Genomic DNA, 15,033 nt, shown 5'->3' on the forward strand with positions numbered 1-15,033 from the left:
TGCAAATTCATTCAATATAGTAGAGGGAAAAAAACTCTTCAGCTCTAATTTGTTCTCATATGATAAAGTATAATATATAAAATTAATGTAAGCATATTTTTATCTCTTTATATGGGAATTGTTTCTACTTAATTACTTTATTTCATTCCCTAATTTCTTGGTAGATTAGCTTCATCCATCTGGTCTCGTTGTTGTTTTCGGAATAAGGCGGACGTAATCAACCAGTAGTTACCGAGCATAAACTTATAAAATGTTTTGTTTGTTTTTTTAAAATGAGAAGAGTGGGATGCAAGAAAGATGCTAAAATGTATTAATAAATAAAAAGGAAAGAAAGAAAAAGATTAACACAGAAATATCAGTTCATCGGTGATTCCCATTTTTAATATTTTAAAACTTGAAACTACTTTCTACTTTTAACTTTGACCAGAATTATAATGGATTTTTAAATTCTACATTCACATGTATCCAAATCCATGTGAACTGAAAGGATGTGGTGCTGTTTTTCCATCAGGAAGTCAGATATTTAACTGAAAGGCGGGAAGGGTCTGTGTTTCCTCCCAGACAGGCTGATATGAACAGAGGAAAGCTGAAGAGGCTCCGCGAGTCCGTATAAAAACCAGGAGGCTGTGGTTGCGGTGAGGAGATAATGAGTTGTGGGTCAGCATCAGGCTCTATTCCTGGTCTGGCTGCCTCACTCCTCTGGCCTGGGGAGGCCTGGAGCTGTGCCTGGCTGCAGGTCACACAGAAAGAGACTGAATCAGAGAGGCGGAAAAACCTCTGCAGAAATGTAACGAAGAGAGAAGGAAGCATAAAGTTTGCACTCAAAAATAACAAGTGGGGTAGAAAAGTGAAATGTTTTTTGAGCATCAGGAAAACATCTTATTTTATTAAGGGTGATGTCATCCAGATAAAATATGCAGTAAAGATGTTGCAATCATGTTCGTGGACGTTTAACGAGGCTCTTATCAACAGGACCTCCAGCTGTTCTCCATGAACTTGAAGACTGAGTCCTTTTGTTCGGTTCCATGTGCAGCTTTATAAAATGAGTAATGCACTAAATAATCGCAGTGGCTGCAGCATCTTTGCAAGATTTGGATTATGTAATTTACCTCTCTCTCTTTCTCTCCTTTTATTTCTCTTTGTGCAGATGAGCGGGACAGGGTGCAGAAGAAAACCTTCACAAAATGGGTCAACAAACATCTCATCAAGGTATGTATCACTAACTTTTACTGCTGGGATTGCTCAGCTGGGATTTCCAGGTTATTTTTGAATGAATGGTAATAGTTCTGAGAAAAGATCTTCAATAGAAATCACACTATAAATTGTAACAACTTACATCAATCACGTTTCAATGGTTGTTTGTGTACTGTGTATGAAATCAGTGCTCCGCACTCTGACCTCGTGTACCATCCCAGACAACATTTATTTGATAATCAATGAAGTGAGCAGTCTCGGGTCATAAAGCAGCTGGACTGTACATCTTCAGTCCAGCGGGAGCAGAGTAATAGCTTCAGAAAAAGCTCCTCTAGATGTTCCGCCTGATTTACTCCTTCTGAAATTGTCCTGCAGCTCTTCATCTCGTTCTCACGTTTCCTGTCTTCTGGCATAAAACTAACAATATATATTTTTTCCACTAAGACTTCCTGCTGGTCCCATTCTTCTCCATCCTTTTATCTGAGCTGTCAGTGCTGTTGCATCAGGCTGGTGTGTAATGATCAGCGTTAATGTGACTGTGTGCGAGCGGCACTGCTCCATCGATGGATGAGCATCTGTCTGCATCATTTAGCCCCTGTTTTATCACCGTTAGCGGCTCTGAAACTACAGCTTGTTAAATGCCTTCCCTCCCTAATGTTTAACAGAGAAAACACAGTTGAGAATGAACTGAACAAGAGTCCTAAATGAATATTTGAATGCGGTTGTGTATTTACAAATGCTTAGAGGAAGGCAGATATTTAATTATTTATGGCTAAGTTTTTGAATATGTTTGTTGATTTTTAGGGCATTAGAAAAGAAACATCCCATTTTAATAAATCTGAATGAGCAGCTGTGAGAGCCAACATTCATGTAAATGATATTCACTGTTCTTCTTTCACAATGCACAAACCAAGGTGCCATAACACCCTGGAGACTAAATCCTCCATGACTGGATGCCTGGAGACTTTCAGTCATGCTCAAATATGAAATTAAGCTGAACGTAAAACATTTGTCGCTTAAATATATATATATATATTTAGTGTGTATATATATGTCTTTCTATAGGCCACAAACAGCTGCCCGTTCTGTCTGCATAGCATCACATCAGCGTTCATTCACACGGTTTCTGTCACATCCATAAAGTACAGTGTGTACGCCATGTGTCACACAGGCCGTAAGGAGAATGCAGAGCATTTCTGTCACATGACCCGGGCAGGGAAACGTCTGTCTGACCCCATAACTCTGGAGCAACTGTCGTCAGAGCTGCCCAGCCTGAAAATGTAACTCTGTATCAGCTGGCGCTGCCAGGCCAACGCCGACTGTGAATGTAGGTCAGAGATGAAGAGACAGAGCGGCCGCGAGAGATGTTAATGATTTTTTTTTTTCTTCTCTTTTTGAGAGCTCGAAATTCAGCTTATATTTTCTAATGGGAGGTCACGTCATCTGTGCAGTCATACAAGTTTAAAGTGTTGTTCAAATGTTGAATTAATCAGTTATTAACGTCACAGAGTATTAAACTGCCAATGTGAATGAGCCGGTTTTAGTTGAGCGATGATCCGGTCTGTCACATTTTCTTGAATCTTATCGGTTCATTTTAATCAGTGATGGTGTCTGCACAACAGTTTTGGTTTCAAAATAAGCTGAAACTCTATGTCGGGCCTTTAGGCAGAATTGATAATGAGTTGCAGCATCTCTGTTCTCTGTGACAGGAAAAATTACATTTATTTAGGCTGTTTGTTGTTTTGTTATTATCTGTTTTCTAATTCAGCGGTCCCCAACCTTTTTTGCGCCACGGACCGGTTTGTGCCCGACAATATTTTCACGGACCGGCCTTTAAGGTGTCGCGGATAAATACAACAAAATAAAACTAGTACCGGTACCGAAAAAAAGAAGATTTACTCATAACACACGTGAAAAGACCCAGGAAAATAGAGTTAACGAAAAAAAACCGATAACAAAATAACGCTTAAAACCATACATTTCACACCCGAGTCTCACCCTCGCGGCCCGGTACCAAATTAGTCACGTACTGGTCCGTGGCCCGGGGGTTGGGGACCACTGTTCTAATTGATCAAAACACATAATGACCGATTAATCAGTTGAAATGTGTATTTTTGTATGCTTGCACAGTGCGAGCCATTACATTGGACAGTTTATTTTGAGTTGTATTAGTAAAGTGAGTTCTGACTTATTGTTTTGGTGAATTTTGTTCAATCAAAACTTACCCATAAGGACGTAAGACCTAAGAAAATGTATTGGAAACAATGCTGTGCGCTTGAATAGACAGAAGTGTGAAATAGTTGTGTGCTTTGCGTCATATATCGACTCTCAGCCAGCACTGTTAAACCTACAAACCTCCGCCCTGTCAGCTGGGAGAAATGCAGAGAAAACAAGGCTGAGCGAGACAAAAGATGAAGAACGGAAGGCAGAATCAAAACTAAACTCTGGAGATAAAAACAAAGAGCCTGTTAAAGAAAAGATAAAGGGACGTTAGGTAGCATAATGGCTCTTCACTTCCTGTTTGTTGTTGATGTCTGTGTATGTGCGCCAAGTCTGGTTTATTTCTGGCTGCTGAGGTGTGCTCAGGTATTCTGGTGTATACAGTGCACACAGGGGCCAATGTAAACACTGTCCTCCAGGCTACCTGCTGGCATGCAGTGACACACTTTGACCCAGCAGTTTGTTGACACAGTGAAGACAAATACGGCAGCTATGGATTAAGAAGTCATGCAGTCTGTCTCCTGTCCATGTTAAGGGAAACTTAAGTTTTAACATCAGAAAAAACTACCCAAGAAGCTGCTGTCGGAGGAAGTCTCATTTCATACTTCCAAATATATAAAGAGGTTGGCTGAAACTGGTAATTGACTGGCACTTGGTGCTTTTCTATTCTTAATGTGCACTCAGAGTGGAAAAAAAGAGCTTTATTTTACAACTTTTAATTTACCAATCGTACACGTGTGTTTAGTTTCTTGCAGAAAAAACACTTAAGCATGCTGATTGGAGGAGCAGGGGTCAAACTACCAACCCTCTAACTCCTGAACTAGAGTACAAATTCTAGACACATGTTTTAGAAGAATGGATTAAAAAAACTGTTTATCTGTTACTAGGGTTGAAAGGTTGAGAAGAGGACTTGTGTAGTTTACTTAAAACGTAAAATATGAGGTCCTGAGGCGACAGATGTTGTGTTTCATGGACTCAAACATAGCAGCAAGCTTGTTTATGCTTCTCTCAAAAAAACTTTGGGCTCATCACTCATCGATTAGTGCAGTGTGTCGTCACCCACTCAAATCTCTGTCTGAGCTTGAAGAAAACACTGAAATGATCACGGACTGCGCCCAAGGCAAAGACTGAACTGCCACCTTATAGCACAGGTTATCCATTTCTGTGACCCTTGTGTGGCAACACACGGATTTTGTTTGTTTTGGCTGATCATGCAAGTCCTATCACATTAAACGGCATGTCAGTCCACGAAACACGTTTATAACTGGCATCAAATAATTTCCATCATCTATTCTGTTGTCTTACTATAGCTTTCAATCCAAATGTATCCAAATGTGACAAAATGCTGTTTGAACTGATCCAAAATCAGCGTGACCTACATTTGTGTTCACTGTGCCGGAAGCTCCAGGTGCTGTCAGGCAGCCTGGGGTATTTTAACATTGGCTCTGTATGACAGTATGCTTTAGTGCCAGAAGCATCTGCTGTCACTGCACATCAGGCACAGCTGGCTTAGGGAGCGGCGTCCCTTAAAACAGCTGATCAAAAGATCAATTTGGGTTTAAATTGCAGTTTTAAATTCAGTGACAGTGGCACAGCGCTGAGCTCTGTTGCATCTTATAGCAGCTAATTTCATTTTCAATGAGAAGTAATTCCAACAATGTGAATAGTTTTACATTTTAGCCCAAAAAGTCAGGCTGAATGTTCATTTTTTTATCCACTAATTGCTGAGACTTTGTTTTAAAATATTTTCTGAGCTCATACGGTCAACAGCACCTTCAATGACTCTGTGGAGCTGAACTCAAATAATGTCTTTGTTTCCCCTGACAAACAGAAGAACGAGGAACCGAATTTAAACTTTGTTAGCCAAGATTTGGTTCATGCACTGCTGTATTATAATATACAAAAGGCGGTTAAACTCAGTGTTAAGCTCAAAATAACAGTCCTTTCTGAGCAGAAGTCAATTTCAGATACAGATTTGTTGTAGTTATTTATGGTCTAAAAAGCTGCTGAAGAAGGTGAAGTTGTTGCAGTGTTGCTGCAGCAGCTAGCATGTCCATCTGAATTACTGAAAGTGACTGAAGGTATTAGGATGATGGTTTATTGGCAGTGACATGCAGAGCTTACAGTAAACTGAGGATGAGGGCTATGAACTGTGTGCCATGTTGAGCCTGTGACACACTCGGGCACTATTAGACAATAAACTGCACCTCATTTCCAGGCACTGGTGGATACACCATGTCTTCCTGTCATCTAATTAACACTCGTTACATCAGCGTGCCTCCGAAGCAGCTCGTGTCACCCTTCCACAGAGACGCGGAGGCAGCGAGAGGAGGGTGAGGAAGTGACACAGATGAGCGAGGGAGAGAAAAATAGACAGTGAAATGAGGTTTAGGAGAAGAGGTTATTGAGGACAAAGGGTGGAGTGCTGCTACTTCTGTGACTGCTGATTAAAACTGAAGCCCTCGGGGTATCTTATCTTTAACAAGAATGGGTGATAAGTTATGTAATGATACTCTGCATTAACTTAAAGGTGATGTTATTTATTTTAGATTATATCTTTATCATTTGTACCTGATTCGGTGAGTCTGCAGTCATGTTCCGGCAGCCTACTCTTGTGCCTGTCTTGCCCTCTTCTGGAAACACATGGCAGTGCATTTTCCAGGAATGCAGCAAACCCGAGTTCCTGCTGGTGCTGCGCGAAGCAGTAAAAATCCCTCTAATGCAGGTGGACGTTTGTCCTTGCTTACATAAGTGGGTCTGCATTTTTGAAGCACTTCGGTCGACCTTTGCCGCCTGCCAGTTTTTCTCACTTTCCTCGCTCTTTCTGATGAAGAACGCTCGCACTGAAATGTTTTATTTACAAAAGAAAAGCTTTTGTTCTTGTTTGGCTGTGCCTTTTAAGAGTCTGTCTAGTGCCTGTATTTCAAACTGGAGATTTAGAAAGGAGGTCTATGCTGGGGAAACAACCTAGTTTTAGACATGGTTAGTTCATGTCAGGTTCACGTCTGCTCGCTAAATTCTAATGTGCAGGGCAGGATGCCGTAATTAATATTTCACAGGTGAGAGACAAAGTTGCCACTTGTCTGTCTTTTAGAAACAGAAGCATCAAAGCAAAAATATGTAGATTTCATTGCATGTTGACAGTAATTACACTGTAAATTGTTACATCATTACAAAGTTTATCAGTGGCAGATGGGACTGTAAGTAAAACACTTTTAACCAATTTAAGAGCTAATAAACTGTATATGAAAGATGGATGCCTCATGACATCACCTGTTAGTTGATGGGATCCGCATTTAAAGCTTCAGCATTAGCATATTAGCAATCACAATGTTTTTTAATGCTGCTTTTTAATGCCGTTCAGCTGGGCACTTTAACGTGGGTATCTGTGGGGATTTGAGGCTCTAGAGGAACTGGACACCTGTTTTTGTTTCCTGCACTGAATTTTTTTTCTGCCTCGGAGGTTTCAGCATGGTGCAGCTGTCGTATTAGTCTCTTTTTTCCTCTTTCCCGTAAAGCTTTGCTCACTCTTCGCTGCTTGATCCAGTTTTCCCTCTCTGCTGAGCCTCAAACAGTCTCCGTTTGTCTGTCCGTCCATCCGTCCCACTGAGTGTCCCACTTTCACACAAAACCGCCACTGATGCTGATCGCTCTGCTCGGCCCGCTCGCTGAGTCACTGTGTCAGTGACCGCCAGCAGTGACGACCCGCTGCCACCCTGGTTTATTTCAAGGCAACATCATGGCAACGGAGACAAGAGGGCACAGCTGGTGCTTCATCTCTGTTGGCCAGGCAACCGCTGTCACCAGGCCTGTCAGCTGTGGGGCAATCGGCCTGACAGATGTCAACAGAGGGATGACTGCAGTGTAAAATTAACTTTTTTTTTTTCTTTCTCCCTTTTCTTCCTCCTCCCTGTTCATTTCCTGTCTGTCCCTGCTCCCTCTCTCCTTCCTTTACATCCCTGCCTCTCTCTTAGGTGAGGAAGCACATCACAGACCTGTATGAGGACCTGAGAGATGGACACAACCTGATTTCCTTGCTGGAAGTCCTCTCTGGAGTCACCCTGGTAAGGGATTTTTATCTCTGACACACACATTCATCTCGTATCTCACTGCGATATTTTCCATCACGCACACGCTGTTGTTCCAATTCCAAGCATACAAATCCAGTGACTGTTATGTAAGCCGGTTTCACACATGACTTCTTGGGCAATTTTGGGACAATGATGTCGGGACATCGTCCTCAGTTTCCCTCCTGTTTTTGATGATGATGTAAGAATCTACGAGTCAGTCTCTGGAATGGTCTAGTTGCAGACAGGTAGATTAATGTAAAGGGACTGCTGACTCAGGTCTGCAGGAGCACACGCACACAGGGGACAGTGTCACCTGACGACGTCACCTTCAGGACATCAGATCGGATTGAGGGAGACTGACAGCGCAACAGTCAGACATAATAAGTGTTTCATAGAGAAGAGGACAAACTGTGATGAGGCCATCACCATTTCCTCACTGTTGTAGAGTCTCACTGATTAGGGCTTTACCCACTGCCCTTTTTTTGAGCCTCAGAGCTGCTGTGGGGGCATTAAGTTGTATAATTTCCTAACTGCAACAAAATTAGCTTCAGCATAACTTTGGCATTTACCTGTAAAATTATTTCTTATAGAGAAAATTGGAAGCAGACGCAGGTCTTACTTTTCCCCCCTCACACTTTCCAAGGCCTCGCCCAATAAACACAACAGCAAGAGAGAGCTGTTCCTGTACCTGTAGAGCAAGATGTAACACAGAAGGAGGATACTGTCCATAGCTTCTTTGCTAGCCCTAATTTAATAATAAAAATCTGTTAGAGGTGTAAAAAGAGGCTAAAGTTAGCAGCGATGAGGTGAACTGAAGCATAATAATCACTTCTGTGATAGAGAGGGATGTTCAACAAGTAGGCTATCCAAATCAACTACATATGAAACAAATATTCAATACTAGACTATTTGTATGCAGGCTTAGCTGTGATGGAATTAGATATTAAAATTCCTGTTTTTCCATATCCAGACATTTCTGCCCGTGTGCATTTACAGGTGAACTTTCCAGGATGAAGTGCACTGCTTTTTTGCTTGTTTCATCTCTTAACCTTTGGTGTAGAGAGAGCTTAGTTGTTGCATCACACCAAACCACAGCTGTCACTGTGTCCTGGCGTCCGTGTCAAACCACCAGAGGTTAACACGACGGTTTCACGTGGTGTGCTGCAACTATTTGAGGTTCATGCATGAATGTGTAAAGAGTCATTGACTAAACAGTCCTACCACAGAGTTTGTTTTGTAGGCTTCAGTAGATGGACGTGGGCCTGTCAGCAGACGGATGTGCCCAGCTGATTTGAATTGTCTGTTTATGCTGAGTGATCCTTTTGAGCCATTTATATTCTTTCCTTAATTTACAGCTACTGAGCTTTTATGTTTCATCCTCATTCTGTTCTGTTATTCAGCCGTTCTCATCCTGCATCTCTTCTTCCTCTGTTTTTTTTTTTTTCCCCTTTCCTCTTCTTGTGCATTTCCACCCTTCTGTTACCATAGCAACAGAAGAGCGGCCCTCCATTGAAAAGGGCATACGCCTCGCGGGCCCCCCCTCTCATCTCGCTCGGAGGGGAGGATGAGGAGGAGGAAGGAGCTCAGGGAGTATGTTCGAACTCGAAGCCCTCTGCACCTCCACCCGCCACCGCTCACACTCTCACTCCTGACCTTTGACCCCTTCAGCTTCACCCTCTGCTCCCATAGGCGGAGCTGCGAGGCCGCATGAGAGTGCTGTGCCACTGACTTTTGACCTACAAAACTGTACATGGCACGAGTCAGTGCTGCATTACTGTGTCACTACAGGGCGTCGCCGTTTCTGTTGGGTGATAGCATCGATACTCCTAGTTAAATTTTCTACTTTCTTCTCTTTGACTGTTAGATTGATAAATATATAAATAAATATAAAACGAAATATCATAAACTTTCAAAAACAGCGTTATTAAAGTGTGTTTTCACTCAACAGATAGCTGCTATTTTGCATGTCACAGCAAAATGTAGCGTATGCGGAAGTGCCTGTACCTGCATTGTTTCTAATGGCCAGCAGGTGGCGGCGACTGTGATAGCAAAAAGAAGTCAGATTGTGTTGAAGTCTATGGGAAGGTTAGCCTACTTCTCATTGGATTTATGGGCACTGTAAACAATTTCCTGGTTAGTTTATGATGTCAGTCGATTGTTTTAAATCTTAGGGAAGACAAGATGATGATCATTTTCTAAATTATGGTCCGACTGAGAGTAAAATAGAAGATAAAAAGGAGTATGGTGCAGCGCGTGGTTGCCTCATGGTTAAGAACTCATTTTTGTAAGAAGTTTCTCTGTGAGATCCACACTGCATATGATACCTAGTTTTTAAAAAAAACTGCATCCATCTTTTATGTATAGCCTGTGATATGACACAAATATTTCTTACTTCTATTTAATTTATAAAGCAAATCTGTTTCCTTTGAAGAGTAAAGATGAAAATGATCAAAACTGAGTCCAGGAACTCAAATGTTACACAAATTGTGAATAATTATAAAACGAATTAAAAGTATTTCTTTCTCATTGGGCAAATGGTGTTAAATTCTGGGCGCATTATAAATTTTCCATTAGCAGTTGATTTATTTTAATTCCAGTTTTCCTCGTGATGTCTTTGTACTGGCCAGTAAATAAGCGCATCCCTGTTTAATCCTGATTGAATTTTACATACATTAGAAATGTAGCTTTGTACAGGTGGAAAAAAGGTAAAATGTAAGATTTATTATATGTCAGTTAAATAATACAAACACAGTAATGAATAAAGTGGAAAAAACTCTCCTCTCCTTTCAGTCTGTAATGATTAATCCTGAGTGAACCTTCTCTTTACCAGCACGGTGTGAACCATATCTGCATCCCGCACTTTACTCGTCTACTCCTTACAGCCAAAGTGTGTGTGTGATTGTGTGTGTGATTTTCTGTCTTTCTTTCTCTTAAACTCAGTCTTTTCTCCATCTGAACTTCAACTTGGATGTTTGTTTGTGAAAATCTGTTTACGATTAAAGAAAAGACGGTCTGATGTGAAGTCTGCATTTTTCATGCTAAACCAGCATGGTTTGAGCCTCCACAATGTTGGCATGTCTTTAACGGCTCCTGTTGAAGACAGCGCCCTCCAGAGGATCATTTCACGTCAATAAAACTGCTCTGTGTTTTGACCTCACTGCACTGTTGATTGAGATCGGCTTTATTTGCACTCACTGCTGCCTCCTTTGTGTTTTCTCTGTCTTGAAAAACACTGAATTTAATTTCCTGTTTCACCATCTTTACGATTCTTATCTCTGCTCTCTTGTTGCAGCCCAGAGAAAAGGGCCGAATGAGATTTCATCGACTACAGAATGTCCAAATAGCGCTGGACTTCCTCAAACAGAGACAGGTAAGCTCACATGTGGACACACACAGTATTTGTCTTCATCACCCTTCTGAATGATAAATATTTTTATTATTGGCTTGATAACCCTTTTATAAAACAGTACTGTCCTTAATTTGAGCACATGAGTTAATTCATTTCTATATAACAGCTGATCAGGGGAAAAAAGTAGTGTTCGATTCCAGGAAGAGACACAAGTCTTCTTTTAGGGTTAGCGGCTGAAAGTAGCTTCAGATATGCTTCAAATTGTCTCTTTTTTTGCAAAACTTAACATCAGTACATTCTACATACTAGTATATTCTCGCAGCACGACAGCTATCTTAAACCACTGGAAGGTTATTTTGAATTTTGAATAATTGTTTTTCCCTCACAAGTTTTTCTTCCGCTATTTATGCACAAATTTCGTCACGTTGCATCTTCATTAGCAGCTCAGAGAAACGGCACAGTGACAGACTCATCCCACGAGAGTACTGAACAAATGTCCATGCTAACTCTCAGTACATGAAAAACATGCAATTATCTTTGCTTTCACTGAGATAATGATTCAAAAGATCATTTCCCCACCCCACAGCTGACACGATCATGAATCTCCACTGTGCTCATGTGTCTACGTAGTAACATGGTTAGCTAATGTGTTACACATTAAGCTCTCAGGGGACACAAGTGGGATAGCTGCTGGTTTTAATGTCCCTTTTAATGCCATATATTTCAATAATAATGTATACCAAGGTAAAACTTCACCTTTGAACAGTGAAGTTCAAAGGTGTTTTAATGTATGTGGCAGCGCAGGCTTGAAGTAAAAATGGTTAACCTGCAGTGCCATATCTCCTCCTCGTGCTGTCTTATCACACAGCATCATCTTTTTTTATCTGCTCCTCTCTGCTTTCATCTTTTCCATTGTTTCCTTCCTCCCTCTCTTGCTGCCTCAAATTAATCTCTCACTGTTTTGCTGCCAAACTGCAGCTCTTCCTCCTCCTTATCTGAACAGTCCCCATCTTTCTTAAACCGCCTCCCTTGTCTCCATCTCATTCCCCAGAGAGAGGAGGACTGACCTTTTCTTCTTAGTTTCATCGCAGGTCTAATTATGCAGACCGGATAGCTGAGCTTAGGCGGAGCTACATGATTTAATAAGATCTCAGAGAGCTTTGTACAATTAATGAGCATGATAGGTGAAGGGGAGACTGTTCTTAATACTTGCAAGGAAAAAAGAATAAGTTATGTTTTCTCTTGTCTTGAATCCAGTCAGGTGCCTTTGTGTCAGAAACAAATACTCTGGTCTGTTTTCTAGGTCAAACTTGTGAATATCAGGAACGATGACATCACTGATGGGAACCCCAAACTGACATTAGGACTCATCTGGACCATCATCCTTCACTTCCAGGTCTGTGTCCTTCACTTGGCATCTTTGTTTCTGGCGCTCTGTGTTCTCCTCTGATTTGTAGCCGATGTGGTCAAACCAGCATCTGCAAAGTCCTTAAAGTCAGCATTAGAGGGACGTAATGGGCAGGAAGGCTTTAGAATGATGTAATACCACTAATTAATTACATAATAACCAAGTTATGGTTTGCATCATTACTGCTAACTGGGGTTTAAATGGATTGGTCCAAATATCGGCATTACTCTGAGTCAGGATTAGAGTTTTATTGCTGCCATGTTGAGCTTGGCTGGACATTTGCATCCTGGCAAACTGGTTTGTAGTTATGAAACTGAAGAATTGTTTGAGTGGTTAAAACAAAGTGTGTTTGTGTGTGTATTCATGGTCTGCTGTGGAATCTGATCAAGATGCATTCTGGGTATTAACTGCATTCTAGTTTTCTTTAGTGCCTCAGTAATCATCGAGCAGATTCATATACATTATATTGTTTTGCCCCAATCTGAACAAGGCCAGGTGCACTAAGGCTTATGTGTGACTTATGTATAACTGATGTTATTGCCCTAAGTATATGTAAGCTCTGAGCCGGGCCTTGCCCGAGTGCTTCATCTTAAACCCAACATAAGGATTTACTTTGGAGCACACAAAGCAACATGTTAAGGTTCCATCAGGGCCCTTATCCTTTGCTATCTGTAATATTATGTCAAAGGTAGCTTCAAAGTTAGACCACGAGTCACTGTGTGAGAAGAAGCAATAAATAAATTGCAGTGTGTGCCCTTTTCTCTGGTGTTGGATCAGGAGTTGATGTTATTAGCTAATGATATATTTAGTTTTAGGGGTTAGTTCAAATCACAGATGTTTTACACTGAAGCAGTTTTGGCTAAGATTGCTAGACATTCTTTGCATTGCTATCAAAAACATTCAAAGTGAATATAAATGTCTAAAGTTTGGACCGCAGAGCTCAACAGTGTGCAACTCGTGACTGAATGTTGTCTCAAGGACAGCTTGTTTAGTCTAGACAGCCGGCTCTTGGGATCCTGACGTAGAATCATGTCCACCAAATGTTTCTGCACCAGTTTTGCCTGCAGACAGCGTTGTTCTCTATTAAATCATTACTGTGGGTTGCCTTGTACCGCTGGGCCCGAGTCATGCGTGACAACAAAGCTAGAAACCAAAGCAAGACTTTTGAAATCGATCAAAACTTTTTCCGTGTCCCTGTTTCTTATTTTCATGGCGTGGACTCAACTCTTTGCTTTTGTCATATTCAGTACTGGACAGAAAGGAGAAGCTGCAGTTGTCTCAGTCGGCCACTAGGTTGTGCTGTAATATGACCCTCAGCAGGGTGACATTGCCAGCTGGTTGCCATAGAAACAGCAATGCACGACACCCCTGCATGACTCAGCAAGACATCAATGAGTTTGGTAAAGAGATGAAGGGTGAAAGAGTGCTGGAGGACAGGACGGGGATGTGAAGCGGACTGCAGGAGCTCCGGACGGAAGAAATGAACGAGTGCTAAAAATGAATCAGTGGGAAGGAGGGAATTGGCTCACAGCAGCAGATAGTTTGAGTTTCAGGAGTTCAGCGAGTTCACTAGATGAGGACAGTTTTTAGAGCTGGTGTGGGAAACTCCAGTCACATGGCTCTGCTGCTGGACTCGGACTAGCTGGACTTGATTTAGTGCTTGTCAAATAAACAGAAAGTGTTACCACAAGGCCCTAGAAATTTCAAGGTTACCAATATTATAAAAACTATCCTAACAAAAGGAGACATGGGACGAAATGGATGCACATTAAAATGTTTTGCTTTGCGTAATTTTTTGTCTTCATAGAGCTGTTTTGGGGGGATTTTTTTTTTTTTTTTAGATTTTAGACAGTTTCTTTTCCTACTGTTGGCTCTATGTGATGTCACTGAGAGCAGGTATAACACGGTCATTTTAGGCATGCAGTTCTAGATGTAAGCATAGAAGCCCCACCCACTTGCTGCTCAAACCTTCTGTTTGTGAGGAGCAGCCAATCGGAAGAAGTAGCCTTAAAAGGGGGGGGGGGGGGGCTTAATGCTCTTTGTTTCAGATGCAGGATGAACGGAGTGCTTGGAAGTAGCCTTAAAGGGGGAGGAGCTAATGCTTGATGCAGGATGAACTGAGTGCTTGCATCAAAACCCAATATGAGAAATGAAATCTGTGAGCCATGCAAAGCAACTTAATAGAGCTTAAGACAGAAAACAAAGAGCTGATATTCTGCTTATGAATATCAGAATTTTGGAGGGGGGAAAATAAGCTCAACTCTGCCCTGAAGCTTCTTGCGTGGCCAGAGTGCACTATCAGGAGCATATCCCACGAAACAGCATTTACTGTAGAGGAGTGTTAATCATGGCAGCTGTTAAACAGTGACAGAGTAGGTAGGAGGTTTAGCCTAATGTTGCTCAGTCCTTAGGCTCAATTAAAGCCAAGAAATCAGATCATAATGTACAACAGTTACAAAAAATATCTTCATGCAATGATTGAGATGGTTTTTTAATGAGCCACTCATCATAACAACATGAAAACAGAAAATGAAAGAAGTGTGGTCCACAGAAGGGAAATGTGTAACGTTTACATTATTTCCACTGGTCGTTTTGGACTGATGATGATTATAATGAAGATGAAGAAGTCGTTTTTGGAAAGAAGCCCTGCAGGTCTTTGAGACCAGGACGTGTGCAAATGAGTGACTCAGCACATCGGCTAATTATAGGAACTCTCACCGGGCTATCATTTTAGCAATTAGCAATTTAAGTTACTTTACTAGCACATACAAGATACAAATGAGCCTCAGTCT

The 15,033-nt window shown here is 41.4% G+C and overlaps 1 protein-coding gene across 5 annotated transcripts in view; it reads left to right on the forward strand.

Annotated features, from left to right (window-relative positions):
* Positions 1–15,033, forward strand: part of macf1a (microtubule actin crosslinking factor 1a) — a 230,901-nt gene that overhangs the window by 95,845 nt on the left and 120,023 nt on the right. For all 5 annotated transcript variants that reach the window (XM_082520383.1, XM_082520384.1, XM_082520385.1 and 2 more), the window contains 4 exons: positions 1,148–1,209; positions 7,389–7,478; positions 10,777–10,854; positions 12,137–12,229. In XM_082520383.1, the coding sequence (XP_082376509.1) occupies positions 1,148–1,209; positions 7,389–7,478; positions 10,777–10,854; positions 12,137–12,229 (323 nt within the window). The remainder of the gene's footprint in view (positions 1–1,147; positions 1,210–7,388; positions 7,479–10,776; positions 10,855–12,136; positions 12,230–15,033) is intronic.

This window comes from Aulonocara stuartgranti (genome assembly GCF_965226115.1).
Source record: "Aulonocara stuartgranti genome assembly, chromosome: 22".
Lineage (NCBI taxonomy): Eukaryota > Metazoa > Chordata > Actinopteri > Cichliformes > Cichlidae > Aulonocara > Aulonocara stuartgranti.